The sequence below is a fragment of the Coenobita brevimanus genome, chromosome 4, assembly GCF_032717465.1.
Source record: "Coenobita brevimanus isolate Jiangsu-jjx chromosome 4, ASM3271746v2, whole genome shotgun sequence".
In the NCBI taxonomy this organism is placed as follows: domain Eukaryota; kingdom Metazoa; phylum Arthropoda; class Malacostraca; order Decapoda; family Coenobitidae; genus Coenobita; species Coenobita brevimanus.
Window position 1 is genome coordinate 32194455 of NC_136957.1, and position 16595 is coordinate 32211049.

Genomic DNA, 16595 nt, shown 5'->3' on the forward strand with positions numbered 1-16595 from the left:
GTTAAGGTTTGGCTTCGTTAGCCCTGCTTTGGTTAGATTAGGTTAGGTTAGGTTAGGGTTAGATGTGGTTTGGCTGGGTTTGTTTTTGAATGAGTTGGGTTGAGCCGAGGTGTGTTGGGATGAGATAAGAATGGTTGTGGAGAAGCGTGTAAAAATTATCCCACGACCATTTTTCTGAGCATGCCACTGAGGGCGTTTGCAAGAATAATATAATGACTTGTCTTTAATATTCACTTTACTAGAACCAGACGATTTTGCTGAAGTAAAAAATAATGTATCGTACTGAATAGGTTGTTGAAGCTTGTTCATAACAATCCGGTTCGAAAAATCTAAGCTGAACAGAATTGGTTGAAGGTAGAATGAAAATACGTGATCAGTGAGAAGGGGTTAGAAAAAGCTTTACTAGCAACAATATAGACTATGAGAGAGGAGAGGAAAAGGATGAGTCTAGGTGGAGTGTAAGATTTATGGGCTAGGCCAGATATTTTAATATTATAGCATTAGCATACAAATATATTTTGGAAAAAGAAAACTTATGATGCATTAATGTACGTTGCAGAAAACTCACTATAATGTGGATTGGCTGGTTACAAGAAAATATTTCGTTATAACATTAAGATGAAATGAATGGTTTTCCTTGGTAGACAATTCAGGTAAGTGTTGCTAGCTGGTGAGAGATGCTGTCAATACAAAGAATGTCTGAAGAGAGGCTCATTGGAGCGTGCTGATTGACTTTCAGGTTCAGCTTACTTTTACTGATCAGAGTCCGGGTGGAAAAAGCTGACGTAATCAAATGTAATTCTAATCTGGAATTTACTTCATCAACCTGCCTACCAACGTATTTAAATGCTTACCTACGTACGTACTCGCCCATTTTCCAGTCTACATACCCAGCTACTTGTCTACTAACCCATCTACCCACCGACCTACTGTACTTACCTTCGCACATACAAAGCAGCAGTCACATATATCCGTCACCACGCCATACTGACAGCCCAGTGGAAAGCATGTGCATCTCTCCTGGTAATTACACGGGAGGCAGCGGAGGGCAGTGATGCTGGCGAGAAACAGGAGGTTACAATGAGAGAGAAGGAGTGGAGAAAGAAGGGAGAATAAGATGAGAAGAAGTGGAGAAAAGTGGAGGAGAGGGGGAGGAGGAAGTTGAGATAGGAGTAGAGAGAGGGAGAGGAGGTGTGGAAGGAAGAGAGAGACATGAGAGAAGGAAAGTGGGGAAGAAGAGAGGGTGAAAATGGGACGGTAAAGCTGGGAAAGGACCAGAGGAACAGGGGGAAGAAGAAGGGCATGCAAGGGGTAAGAGTGGTTTGAAGATGGGAGGGCAGGACGTGAGAGAGAGAGAGAGAGAGAGAGAGAGAGAGAGAGAGAGAGAGAGAGAGACAGACAGACAGACAGACAGACAGAGACAGAGACAGAGACAAAGACAGACAGACAGACAGGAGACAGACAGAGACAGAGACAGAGACAAAGACAGACAGACAGACAGACAGACTGACAGACAGACAGAGAAGAGGAGGGAGGGAGGGGAATTGAGGAACGAGTTGATGCAGTGAGGCAGAACTGAAAATGCAGAGCTGATATACATCCAAGATAAAGGCAGTGAATGGAAGTACAGGACAACAGCAACAAACTGTATTATACAGGAAACACACTGCTTTATTACTACATAAAATAATACGGTTTTGCTTACCTTGCCACCATAACCCCCACAAGCGCTAACGTAATAAACAGCTTCATGGCTGGGGACGGTGAGAAGATATCACAGGTGCAAATACAGCGGGAGAAACAACACCTTCACCCTAACCTGTTTAGAGTGGTACTGAGCTCCAGGTGTTTCGGGCTCCTGTTTTTATACACTCTGGAGTCTGGATGTTTTATCTTTGTCTTACTTTCAGTAATGACAGTCGCAAGGTATATAATGACTAACAGCACCGCTGTTGAAAACAAATGATTTCTTAGTTATCACGGAAGGTTTTTTCCACAGCACATCGATACATGATTTCAATGAATTGTAAGAATACGTTATTTTCTTTTTGAGAGTTCGTGTGATTGGAAGTCTGTAACCAGCAACTGGAAGCATATTAGGCGTCTCTTAAATTAACCCCGTCTTTTTCATCTCTTGGCGATTTGCCATGTAATGGCGACATCACGCCCTCTGAATTGCTCACTAGTTACCCAATGGCCAAGTAACAGACCATTGTAAACACCGCCCTCTTGCTGTCTGTCAAGTCATATAGCAAATATTTGTGATAAATTCTATATATCTCTCTCCATCTATCTGTCTACCTACCTACCTATCTGTCTATCTTCCTATCTGTCTATCTACCTACCTATCTATATCTTTCTATGTATCCATATATATACTACCTATCTGTCTATCAACCTACCTATCTCTCTCTCTCTCTCTCTCTCTCTCTCTCTCTCTCTCTCTCTCTCTCTCTCTCTCTCTCTCTCTCTATATATATATATATATATATATATATATATATATATATATGGGGGAGGCGGTAGCTCAGTCGGTAGAGAGGTGGCCTGCAATCCTACCGGACCCAGGTTCAAATCCCCGCTGGGACAGGGAACAGTTTAAGGATTTGAATTTAATAAAAAGTAGAGTTTACTGATCTACCAAACGACCTGCCGACATGTCGTAAAAACACCCCCGTTAATACCAATGCACCAAACGTGTATGAGACAGCCCTAGAATGTATTCAATATGGACGGTGGGTGTTAGCGCAGAAGTGGTGAGATATAGAGGTGTATGGTATGTAGGAAAACTACTGGGCCTTGGGAGCAGGCTGATGTTTATGCCCAGTGTCGGACACATGTCTATCTATCTATTTATTGCCAGACGCCTTAATCGCGTACGGAATGACTACAAACAAATCGACGCCACGTCACCCTGTCCCCCGTCATTTCACTGCCCTGCTCCCAGCTCACACCCCCCTCTCTCTCATACACATCTCCACTCCATCCCTCCATCTCATCCTCGGCCTCACTCTCCCTCTCCCTCCCCTCCACCTCACTCAAATACGCTCTCCTCGTCAGTCTCTCATTCTCCATCCCCTCCACATGACCAAACCACCTCAGTGTGTTCCTCATAACGCTTCCTATCACATCCACATCCACACCACAACGTCCCTTTCTATCTTCATTTGTCAGCCTGTCTCTCCATGTGACTCCACAGGTTCCTCTTAAATAACTCATTTCCACTGCTCTCACTCTTGACTTGTGTCCTTCCAACAACGTCCATGCTTCACTTCCATACGTTAGAGTTGGTATCACAATACTGTCATGTAGTAACTTTTTTCACTTCCATGCTCACTTCCCTGTTTCTTATAACTGCTTTCGAGGAACCAGCAACCTTTCTTCCTTGTTCGACCCTTTCAAGCACTTCACCCACCAAACTTCCATCCTTACTCATCACACTCCCCAAGTACTCAAACGTACTCACATTTTCCATTTCCTCACCATCCTACCTCGCTGTACATTCACTGACTTCACCTCTCTCAAAGACCATCACCTCACTCTTCCCTACATTCACCTTTAGATTCCGTTTCTTACATACTCTCCCAAACTCATCACCAAGCCTTGCAGCTCCGCTTTGTCTTTACATAACAACACAGTATCATCTGCAAACAACAGTACAGGGAGTTTCCAAACACTACCCTCTCTCACTTGGACCACTCCAACATCCACTGCCCTGTCTTGTATCTCTTTTATTACCCCATCCATGTGCAGACTGAACAATGATGGAGACATGACACATCCTTGTTTCAACCCAACCTTCAAAGAGAAAACTTCACTCAGTTCACCATCCACATGCACTGCAGCCTTAGCACCATCATACATAATCTTCAAAGCATTCATCAACTTCCCATCTACTCCATCTATTCTTAATACTTTCCACAATCCTTGTCTATCCATCCCGTCATATGCTTTATCCATATCCATCAAGGCCGCATACAACTTCTTTCCTTTCTCTAGAAACTTTTCCACTAAAGATCTAAGAATGAATATCTGATCTACATTATCTCCTCCCTTCCTAAAGCCTCCCTGTTCTTTTCCAACTAATTCCTCTGTTATTTCCCTAGTTCTGACAGTAAGTATCCTACCATACACTTATCCTATTACGCTAAGAAGACAAGTGCCCCTATGATTACCACACACTTCTTTTTCCCCTTTTCCTTTGTACAAGCGAATAATTATACCTGACTTCCAATCCTCTGGGACTCTACCTTCCTCCCAGGCCAATCTGCACATCTTCCACATCCATTCTACTACTATCTCTCCCTCATGCTTCAGCATTTCCCCATGCACTCTATCAATTCCTAGGGCTTTCCCCAATTTGACTTTCTTCGTTGCTTCCACAATTTCTATCCTACTGATTTCTTCCTGTCTTCTCACCTCCCTCCTTCTCCCAGCCATTCCCCAGCCACCTATACTTGCATTACTTCCATTCTCTATGTTCACCAATTCCTTAAAGTGTTCTCTCCATCCACTCACTTTTTCTCCCTTCTCCACTAGTAATCTACCATTTTTATTTTTCACTCCACTAGTAACTTCACTGCCACCCTGTCTTACTCTCTTCACCTCTTTCCAGAACATTTTCTTACAGTCCCTCCACTTTACACTCAAATTCCTTCCAAATTCCCCATCCACTCTCTTTTTACTCTCTCTTACTAATCTTTTCACCTCTCTTTTCCTTTCTTATAATAACTCTCTCTTCTGCCTTTCAACTTATACGCCCCTGTTTCTCATCCATTTATTGTATGCTTTCTTATTTTGTGCCACAGCCTGTCTCACCTCTTCATTCCACCATGCTGTTCCTTGCACCCCCTTCCATCTTCTCTTCACCCCACACACCACATCACATGCTGCACATATTTCCTTTGTGAATATCTTGCACACACCTTCCACGTCCCCCATCTGCTCCAATTCATATTTACCCAATCGTTCCTCCACTTCTCTCTTATATTCTGCCTTTTTCTCATCCTCTTGTAACCTTTCCACTCTCCTTGCAACTACTCCTTCCTCCCGTCCTTCCCTTCTTCTATTTCTCCATCTTACTTGAATCTTGATTCTGACCACCACCAAGTAGTGATCAGAAAGTCCACTCCCCCAAACTCTATAAGCTCTTGCATCCATTACACATCTTCGCATCCTTTCATCCACACACACATAATCAATCATTGCCTTCCTTTCATTCAGTTCACCACCCACCCTTCTCATCACTTGCCATGTATACCTGTGGATCATTATTTGCCTGAAGAGGGTATTGGCTATCACCAACCCCCTCCCGGCACATATGTCCACTGCCGGACTGCCATTCTCATCTATCTCAGCAGGCACACTCCACTCACCAACTTTTCCATCCACCTTTACATTCCCAACTTTACCTTTCACATCACCAATCAAAAACACTCTCTCATTCCTTACAAACTTTTACATGAACACTTCCACATTTGTCCAGAACTCTTCTCTCACCCTGCTTGCACGATCTTGCGTTGATGCATACACGCCCACATTCGCCCACATTTGTATTCCAACTTTCAAACTAACCCACACAATCCCTAAGCCAACTGATCCTTACTCTCTTATGTTCTTCCTCCATCTTTTACTCACAACAATACACACTCCTTCTTTTGCCCTGTCATTCTCACCTAGTCCTGCACATATACCCCATCCATACTCCCATTCTCTCACACTCTCTCCTCCCGATTTAGTTTCAGTTATTCCACATACATCCACTTTCGCACCCTCAAGTACCTGGACAATCTCTCTTTCAACTCATCATTTGCATCCCTTACATTCCACGTAGCGATCCGTACCATGTCCTTTGTCCGGTCCTTGGTTATCAACTTTGGTCAGTTCTTGACACACACACACACACACACACACACACACACACACACATATATATATATATATATATATATATATATATATATATATATATATATATATATATATATATATATATATATATCACCACGCAGCTATTTCCTCCCATGATCCTATGTTCATCATGGAATCAAATACCCCCATGTACCTATTTATCTGACCCATTCCCCATCATGGACCTGTGTCTCCTTTCAACATGTTGTTGCCACATGAACCTGTTTTTCTCCAGGACCCTATTATAAAAAAAAAAAAAAAAAAAAAAAAAATCCCTAATGATCCTACTTTCTCAGATAAACTTATTTCTTCCATTGGTATCTTTTACCCCCATGGACCTATTTATTCCATAATGTATATATTTTTGCCCATTAACTGATATTCACTCTAGACCACTTTTCCTCAATATCCCATTTTTATCCTGGGACCTATTTCTTTCTCCCTGGCCCAAATTTCCCACCAAGGACGTGATTTCTTCATGATCATGATCCTAATTTTTCCCAACGAAGACACCACACCCTCACTTGGCCCTGTTATCACATATTGACCTCTTGTCTCCAAGGATCCGTTTAACCCTCTGGACCTGTTACTGCTTCAACCAGCTCCTCCAAGATCATATCCGCATGGACTAATTACCCCATATGAACCTATAAAAATGTGGACATACATACTCAATAGCCCTATTCCCCACTGGACCTATTTTCCATCATCCACCCATCTGTCCACCAACAAACTTACCAATATACCTACTTACTCACCTGTGTGCTGTATTCCCGTCTCTTGGCTTGCACTCATGGAAACCACACATCTATCCACCTACCCCAAAAGCCCACGCATCCCACTCACCTGCCCACCCACCCAGCAACCACAGCCACCTGGCCACCTGCATATTCATTCCACCTTGCCCACCCACATTACACACCAACCCACCCCATCCACCCGCCTACCAACCTAACCATCTAGCCGCCAAGCATGGACCACCAACTACAAGATGACTTGCAACATTACACACACACACACACACACACACACACACACACACACACACACACACACACACACACACACAGGGAGGAGCTGATTTTATAGTACATATTTTCCTATGTTTACTTTAAGTAAACCACTTTGAGGTCATATAGTTGGTACGTCCAACACAACGTGTTCACTGCGGTGATTGGCAAAATTGGTCTGTGTACCGCCTACACACTATACACAGTTTATGCATTGTATTATCATAATCAAAGGGTTAATATGGTAAGGTAGCTCATAGATTCACTGAAAACCATCTTCTATAAATGCTGGTAGTATGTTGACTGAAATATATAACGTCCTGGAGGTAAATGTCCTAAACATGGAACACTGGGGGGCACCAATACATATATGAGCAGTGAAAGGCGTTAGAGGATCTCTCAAGTTCGAGTGTCGCATAATCTGTTTGCTGCCACCAGAATATTTCGTCCATTTACCGGAATCCTGTTGCCCATAAGTGTTCACTGTGCATGAATGTGCACCATTTCCCATTGGAGCCCAGTGTCCGGAATACTGGACAGAACTGGGATTTTTGAAGTCTGTATAAAGTAGGGAACCCCCGGGTAGGGACCTATGAGCTTCGCGACTATGAGCCGATAGGCGGAGAGCAGTACGCTTAGTACCCACCCAGTGCCATGCCTCGCCCAGCACCCCTGGGATCCAATGGGTTAATGACTGGCAAACCTATCAGCCTCTTTAACCCATTGGAGCCCAGTGTCCGGAATACTGGACAGAATAGGGATTTTTCAAGTGTGTATAAGGTAGGGAACCCCCAGGTAGGGACCTATGAGCTTCGCGACTATGAACCGAAAGGCGGAGGGCGGTACGCTTAGTACCAACCCAGTGCCATGCCTCGTCCAGCACCCCTGGGATCTAATGGGATACACTACCTTTCTGCAATGCATTATTAAACAATTAAGTAATGTGCAAGATACCCTTTGAAAAGTGAGCAGGGGATACGACTTGTTAAATCAGTTGCTTAGATACTTTTAGCACCCTCTTCTAACCGATACACATCCTGGATTCCGCCCCAAACCACTGAGACAGGAGGGAATGAGAAGGTATGAACGAGGCCGTGATAAACAGTTTTGAGTGAAGAAATTAACAATATTTTATCTGGGCGCAGTTTAATAACAAAATATAGTATGCTGGAATTTTTTGCTGCTTACTGTACTGTAGCGCATCTATAGCCTACCTGGGGGAAGAAAATGTTTTATAAGTATCGGTATGTCGACCACGACACAAATTTTGACACAGAACGTACTGTAGACGGTGTGACGGCGTACCCGGTACTGTATTTCATCAGTCCCATTCACTTTTTTCTTCCAAACACTTTTCAGTTTTGTGTCATTATTTCTTCATCAGTTCCTGTAAAATTAGCACAGTTGTTTCTTATTCAGATATCCCCAGACATTTTATTTTTTATTTATTTATTTATTTTTGAGGAGATCTGGGTCTTCTAGAATGTTTTATCAGGTCAAAGGTGAACCGTAAAAACAGATATTTGGGATATATGTTCTTGTATGTTCCTTAATCAGTATAGCAATTTCCACAGAACAAAGTTAATGTACTAGGGCTGTGTATAAAGCCTACCTTGTATTCGACTAGATGTGATACCAGTGTATAATGTTTTTTTTTTTTTTCCCTTTTGCAGTGGTTGGTATTCATACTCAACTCCACCTCCCCTTGCATTCTGATATCAGAATGTTTATGTACCTGATAAATATTTAAACATAATAATGTTCAATACAACCTTAGTCTACTGTCGGTGGAAGGTAGATTGGCCTTTAGAAAGACTAAAGCAGTTTTATGGGATGAAATTCTATTGTGCCTCTTTCTCATATCAACCTGATAATGAAACACATTCTTACAGATGAGTGCTGAAAGAACTCCACCACTACTTTTCAACCTAAAAAAAAAAAAAAAAAAAAAAAAAAAAAAAAAACGTTAACCTTGGCATTTTGGGCTTTTATGTTACCGGATTTTGTTAGTCGTTGGCCAAAATTACCGTAAGGCTCGAGATTTCGTCTGCTAGAATAAATGGAAGGCGCGTGAGCCTTACTGGTGCAATGAGTACCCAAAATGAGCTAAATATAGTTCGTATAAAAGTAAAAATAATATCCATTAGAATATGAAGCATTTATATATTGTTGAGAAGCGAGATTTTCTAGTTTGATAGTGGTGGAGTATTCCTGACGATTCTTGAATTTTTCCGTTACGTGTCAGAGTTGTCACATACCCTCCTGCTGTCACTGGAGGTACTTTGTAGAGTTAGCATTCATTTTTTTTTTTCCTGTAATGTTTTATTTATATGAATGTTAAATTATGTAATTTCATCTCAGTCTGTATGCTAAAGCATTTAGAGTATTATGTAATGTAAGAAAACTCTGGGTTATCTTGCATGTGTCCGTGTTGGTAACTGTTGTAACTGTTCCTTCTCCGAGAATGTAGTAGGTTATTCTAGAATATAGGAAGCTTATAAAAGGATGAGGAAGAGAGTAGAGCAGAGTGAATTCAGTTTTAGTTCCGTGTAAGTGCAGTGTAACTGCAAATTGTATAGCTCTGGTACTTGTGAAAACAGTGAAATGTAGTTAGCAAGCATTAAGTGTAATTGCAGTTAGTGAAGACTGTATAGCTCCGGTACTTCTGAAAACAGTGAAGTTGGCAAGCATTAAATGTAATTATTTGGAAAATAAAGACTGAATTTCAGAAGCCAGTGTCTATTTACGCCGCAGTTGATCTCGTTGATGCAAACCGAAAGGCTGACCGTAGGAAGAACGACTCACTGGGCAACGTCCTTCCTTTGCAGTACTACTGCTCTTGGAGCCTGTGGCAGTGTAGGACGGGGACGTAACAGTACTGTCGAATTATTTGCAAGAAATGGAAGGCTTGTGCTTGCTAATTACTTCCAATTTTCTCAGATGTTGTAAAAATCATTGCTTGGGCTCTCAGCTGACTGACTGCGACCAGCCATTGTAAACACTCCACCGTCGGTTAGTTGTCATATTTTGCCCGTAACAAATTAAATATCTGGTCGATATAGGCAAAACACCAAATGCAAAAATACAAGAAGAGCTGCCAGAACTTCTCTTGTTTTACAAGATCTATGACGAAATCGTTTTGTCTTCTATTTGTGTTTGGTTGGACAGCTCCAAGCAAAAAAAAAAAAAAAAAAAAACTGTGAACATCGTGATGACTTGCTCCTCTTTTCAGCAAGCAAAAGGGAGTTAACAGGTTAGCCACAAATACCCTGTGTGACAACTCTTTTACAATGCCATCATTTAGGTTAAAAGTAATAACTTCGTAAGCTAACGTATCACCCATTTTCTTATGTAGGAACGAAAGCATTAATGATGATGACGCCGACGCCGACGATTCGAGTGATAAAGATGATAACGGTAATGATAATGATGGTGGTGGTGAAGATGATGATAAAATACAGAAAGGATGGACAGGCTTGACTCCACTGAATTATCTCTACTTATTTTCATCACCAGCTTTTAATGCGTTAAGATTCCTTCAACTTACAACAGTGGTGAGGGTGGAGACAGGTAATCACCACGTGTAACGTTGGGAAAAATTACTCATTGATGAATTGGTGTCTGATGGTATTTAATACAAGCATGGAGTCCACCGTCCTCCAGCTTGTGAGTACACATGAAAAGCAAACATAGTCGCCATTATGAAGAGGATATTATGTAAAATACTAAGAAGCGCAAACCATCTCGATACAGTTTACCTCTTGGCTCGCCCAAGGTGGATTTTATTCTTCTTTTATGTTTTATGCATTTCTGAGATGAGCATAGGTGGACCCTACTCCCAAGTGTTGTTATGATAGGAGTATTTGCCCTTAAGCATGTCAGAAATTAGGTTGACAGGGAGGGAAATGGGAACAAAAAAAATACGTCATATTAACACTCGGTGGTCTATCACTCTCACTCTTGACTCGTTTACATCATTCATTCATCATTCATTGCCAGACGCCATGTATCCCAAACGGGGTGGCCAAGGGCTTAGAGTTAATTGTTTTACAGGGAGGGGCACTAATCCTCCACCAACCCCACTTGACACGTAGGGATGCCAACAGCATCTGGTGTTCCCAGGCGGTCACCCATCCAAGTACTAACCAGACCCAACCATATATATATATATAAAATAAGGGATTGAAATGTAGCTTAAAAAAAAAAAAAAAAAAAAAAAAACATTATGGGATTCATGGGGTTAAGATTACAAGTCATTTAAAGCTGTTATAAAGAGGCACAGGGTGATACGAGACAAAGTTTTAGTTACGTACAAGTCCCCAGGTTATGTAGGTTTTAATGATGGCTACCAAATCCCTACAGTTCAGTCTCTTGGGCAGAAAACAATTATCTAACAGTACTGAGAATAAACAAAAATGTTAATCAATCCAGAAAACCTAGTCTCATACCCCTACACCTCAAAATGGATAATATGGAATTGGATGTTAGTTACCACTGAAGTGGGTTAAAACAGAAATATGAAAGCACTTCATAAAGAACTCTGATTACCGGCATACACAATACTACAATGACCATATACAATATGGTACAATACTTGATTCAGAAAAAAGGTGACAGGCTTTAGATAGATTAGTGGCCAATTTTGTCACCACTGTCACTGAATTCTATCTCTTTTTCCCTTGCATTCATTTAACCTAGATACTTTTTTCTTCTCATTTGTGTACCCTCTGTCAAACTATAAAATCCTCTGAACTGTAACATTTGCAATGGTTAACACTGTTGCTACACTAATGAGAATGCATCTCTTTCCTGATCGTTTACATAAAAGCATAAAAGAGACTGGCCAGTCCACCTGCTCAGTTGAATATAATGCCAATGAAAACGCATTTTTCAAAAATCTGTTTTTCACACATAATCAGTCATTAATAATTTATGCAAATTATTCTTCACGTAACACATTATTCTACAATATCAGCAATCAACCTCTTATTACCCTATTCACAACACAAGGGTCAGAATCTCAGTTACTGAAATCCAATGCATTTTGAGTGTGACACCAACATACGTGCCTGGCAGTATTTTACAAACTAAAAAAAAAGGAAAATACAGTTTATTTCAGGAGGATTCGATCCACTGTCTTTCAGGCACAGTCATCCCCATTCCAGTCCTTTCACAAGACCAGATCATCAGGGATTTCAATACAGCATCCTGAAACACTTCATATCCCATTTTATCTAATGCTCATCCTACTGCAAAGCCTCAAAAACACAGTTCTCATTATCACAAAAGATGATGGCATATGATTTTCATATATTTGAGCGTTATTTTTAGAATTCTCTGAGTCAAATTAACCATTCCAGACGTTAGGATGGTACTTCAGTATGAGACTAAGACAAGGAATGTGCGAGAAACATAAAAACCATTGGGTAGGGAGACCATTATTCTTGTCCTTCTACACCTCCAGCACTAGCACTGCTTGTGCCTCTCATTCCTCGCACTGCAAACAGGCGAACACACACACACACACACACACACACACACAGCAAGCACGTACGCGTGTGCGCTCTTACCCTAATCCTCGTATTCCACAATGCACAATGAAAAAAAAGTAAATATAATGTTTAAGAAGCTCAGAGAATTGATCCCCGCACAATAGATTTAATTCTTTTGTTGTCTTCCCACCTCTGTTTCATAAGGGCCAAGTCAAGGCAGTCGTATTGCTTGAGCTCATGATTCTAACTCATTAGCTGTTCAGGACAAGCATGTACTCTTTATGCTGACGTTATTTACATGTGTCTTAATGTTCCATAATTGCAAATCGGTATTGATCAGATTCACACCAACACTAACATGGGGTTGACTGAACCCCATTTTCGGAAAATGAAAAATAATAGTCAGAATCAGAATTTATTCATTTCCTTACCATACATAGAGAATATGTCCTTTGTACTTCGATATGAGTGAAAAACCAGTAACTTAAAACAATCTTAAAACTTAGGTGGATGACTAGAAAAAAGGTGTAAAAATACTAAGATTAACTAATGACCACGCTGAAGACCATGCTATACGGAGACGAAAGCAGCTGTGGGCTTGGTTGTGGGTACAAAACACCCTGGTCATGGGAGCCTCCGCTAACATACCGACAGCCTTGGGGCAGCACTAGGAACTATGTGGGAGAGGGACGAAAAAAGTTTTTTTTTTTTTTTTTTTTTTTGGGTCAAAAAACGACTAGTGTGCAATGGATTTTTTTGTACCTATATTTACCCTGTAAATGAACAACACCAAGGCTATAGCCATTGATTTCAAAGGAATTCTTATGGATTATTATTTATTTTTAACCAAAAATCTTCAGTATGCAAAATGAAAATTGCAATCTTATGTTACACCAAATATGCTGTACTTGAACAAATAATTATAAGTGTACATAGGAGTGTACATTGTATGTGCTGGTGTATAGATGTACTAATCTCAAAATAATTATATCCCTGTCAATTATTTTTCCCCAAAAAAGAACACCTCTGCACACTAACGTGGGGTTGAGCTAACCCCAAACATACTTTTCAGCACACAAAATACAAGCGAGCTGCACCACACTACCTCCTTTCACGAGCGGTTGTAGTGGACTGAAGTTACTGGGAGACCCAGAGCCCTGGGCTCCTTATCACTCCTTGACCGCGTTATCGCCTAGCGTGGGGGTCAACCCAACCCCACGGTAGTGTTCCAGGGTTAAGAGAAGTCAAAGCATAGGATACCCTGATGGTAAACCAAGGTATTACGAGGAAAATAACATTACATGAGGTCCTGTTGTCTCAACCAAGTTGATGAGAAGTAGAGGACCAATCCATACCTTAACGCAGTTATAATTCTAGGCAAGCCCAGTCCGCTAGAATTACAATACATTTTTATAATCTGAGAAAGTGTGGAAAAAAAAAATCTTGAATTCAGTAACTGCTCTTCAGATCTTTCAAAAATTCCTTGATGATCTCTAACTTGTCTTAATGTTTCATTTCCTGTGGAGCAACTAATCATGAAAAAATATTGGTAGCATGTGAGATGATTTTGACAGCATAATAATTATTCTTTCCAGTACTGTATATATATATATAATATATATATATATATATATATATATATATATATAATATATATATATATATATATATATATATATATATATACACACGGTATATAACTAATTTGGTTTTTGGACCTTATGTAAGCTACATAGAATGTAAGAGGAGCGAATGACGAGGTGCAAGAGAGAGAGATTGTCCAGGTGCTTGAGGGTGCGAAAGTGGATGTATGTGGAATAAGTGAAACAAAATGGAGAGGAGAAAGTGTGAGAGAATGGGAGTATGGATGGGATATATGTGCAGGAGTAGGTAAGAATGAGAGGGCAAAGGAAGGAGTATGTATAGTTGTGAGTAAAAGATGGATGAAGAGCATAAGACAGTATGGATCAGTGGGTAAAGATGAAAGTTGAAATACAAATGTGGGCGATTGTGTGTGTGTATGTGCCAACGCAAGATCGTGCTGGCAGAGTGAGAGAAGAGTTCTGGACAAATGTGGAAGTGTGCATGGAAAAGTTTGGAAGGAATGAGAGGGTGTTTTTGATCAGTGATATGAGTGAATGTAGGGAAGAGTAAAGTGATGGTCTTTGATAGAAGGGAAGTCAGTGAAAGTACAGTGAGGTTTGACGAGGAGGAAATGGAAAATGTGAGTACGTTTCAGGACTTCGGTAGCGTGATGAGTACGGATGGAAGTTTGAAGGGTGAAGTGCTTGAAAGGGTACAGCAGGGAAGAAAGGTTGCTGGTTCCTTGAAAGCAGTGATAAGAAACAGAGAAGTGAGCATGGAAGTGAAAAAGTTAATACATGACAGTATTGTGATACCAGCTCTAACGTATGATAGTAAAGCTTGGACCTTGTTGCAGGGACACAAGTCAAAACTGAGAGCAGTAGAAATGAGTTATTTGAGAGGAGCATGTGGAGTCACATGGAGAAACAGACTGACGAATAAGGAAGTGAAGGAGCTTTGTGGGATTTGTGGATGTGATAGGACGCGTTAGGAGGAACATGTTGAGGGGGTTTGCCAATGTGGAGAGGATGGAGAGTGAGAGACTGACGAGGAGAGTGTATGTGAGTGACGTGGAGGGGGAGAGAGGGAGGGAGAGGCCAAGGATGAGATGGAGGGATGGATTGGAGAGGTATATGAGAGAGGGATGTGTGAGCTGAGAGCAGGGCAGTGAAATGGCGGAGGACAGTGCGACTTGGATGTGAATTTTTTGTGGCCACCCCATATGGGATTAAGGCGTCTGGCAATAGATAGATAGAAGAAATAGATCAGTGAGGTGAATTTTATCCAAGGCGGTAAATAGGTCCATGGAGGAAAAGTTGTCAATCCTAGAACAGACCCCTGTTGTGGAAAAGTAACTGAGGGTTAACACCTAAGTGGTGTGGTAGGAGACGGGTTAGTGTGCGAGTATGCTTCATATGGTCTGGCATCTGAGTCATTCCCGTGACATACTGTATACCTTACCCCAACATTGGATAGGAAACATACTCAGGATGATGAAGACGATGATGATGATTGTATGTAGTGTTGTTATTAATCGTCACCCCATCCTTAATTGGGAAAAATAGGTTGGAATGCTAATGGTAATTATACAGCATTTTTCTCTAAGCATGTGTATCATTAAACGTGTGCGTCAAGTGATATGATTTAATTGTATGAATGTATAGGCATTGTGTTGCGTTTATATTCTGAAGCACAGGAGGTTTGCATTGTTTTCCTGCTAAACCCTTTACAGTAATCATGTATTATTGCTTACACAATCACTCATTAACACACTCACGCTTCTGTAACTCGAACTCAGCTGCATAACATTGTGCAGTGTTACCTAGAATACTGGAGCTGTCCCGACCATGAGAAGTTACGCAGACCCACCAGACACATCTCGCACAGATCCAGTTATTTCATATATATGTACAGTACAAACACAGGATATGGATGTAGAGTTGAGGAGATTTATCAATCTACCTACACCTAAATGACCATGAAACTGTTACTAATATTCTGAAACGTTTGCAGGCTTCCTGGCCACTGCTTTGTTATTAATCACCAAGATATTGATCATTATGAATGTCTGCAGCTCCATGACAAAGAGTTAAAGGGACAGGTCCACGTCACATGATATAGTTGGCTCGTCATTACCTGGGAATACTGGGTCACTCAGGCCAATAGAATACTGAGTATCTAGTCATTGGTAGTCTATAAATAAACACTGCCTATGAGAAAGAATGAGTCTCATTTCTTACTCTACTTGTTTTACGCTAACTTGGCCTAAAATTGTCATCTCTTCATCTTGAACGTTGAGTTGTACCAAGAGATTTTCACTAGACTATTGTGATAATCATGAAAAAGTGATGTGGAAAGGATATATAGCTGCATTGTTATATATCTTTTCCTGTCACAGAATTCCGTGAAATATGCTGCAAAAGGATGAGAACTTGGTCCAAGTTAAGAGGGAAAGGTTAGTCAAAGTGATCCACTTGTATGAGTATATATATATATATATATATATATATATATATATATATATATATATATATATATATATATGTGTGTGTGTGTGTGTGTGTGTGTGTGTGTAATTGACCGGGTCGGTCAGGATCAC

The 16595-nt window shown here is 40.8% G+C and overlaps 2 protein-coding genes across 3 annotated transcripts in view; one reads left to right on the top strand and one right to left on the bottom strand.

Annotated features, from left to right (window-relative positions):
• The window catches only part of LOC145394684 (single insulin-like growth factor-binding domain protein-2), a 469535-nt gene that overhangs the window by 170143 nt on the left and 282797 nt on the right, over nucleotides 1-16595 (top strand). The gene's annotated exons all lie outside the window — the stretch shown is intronic.
• The window catches only part of LOC145394711 (single insulin-like growth factor-binding domain protein-2), an 87494-nt gene that overhangs the window by 1562 nt on the left and 69337 nt on the right, over nucleotides 1-16595 (bottom strand). The window contains exons 1-2 of one of the 2 annotated variants that reach the window (XM_080268503.1): nucleotides 1706-1829; nucleotides 940-1057 (exon numbers count right to left, since the gene is read on the bottom strand). The exons of the other annotated variant lie outside the window; for it this stretch is intronic. Of the exons in view, the coding sequence (XP_080124629.1) occupies nucleotides 940-1057; nucleotides 1706-1752 (165 nt within the window). The 5' untranslated portion in view covers nucleotides 1753-1829. Of the gene's footprint in view, nucleotides 1-939; nucleotides 1058-1705; nucleotides 1830-16595 lie in introns of those variants that run through there. 2 annotated transcript variants of the gene reach the window in all.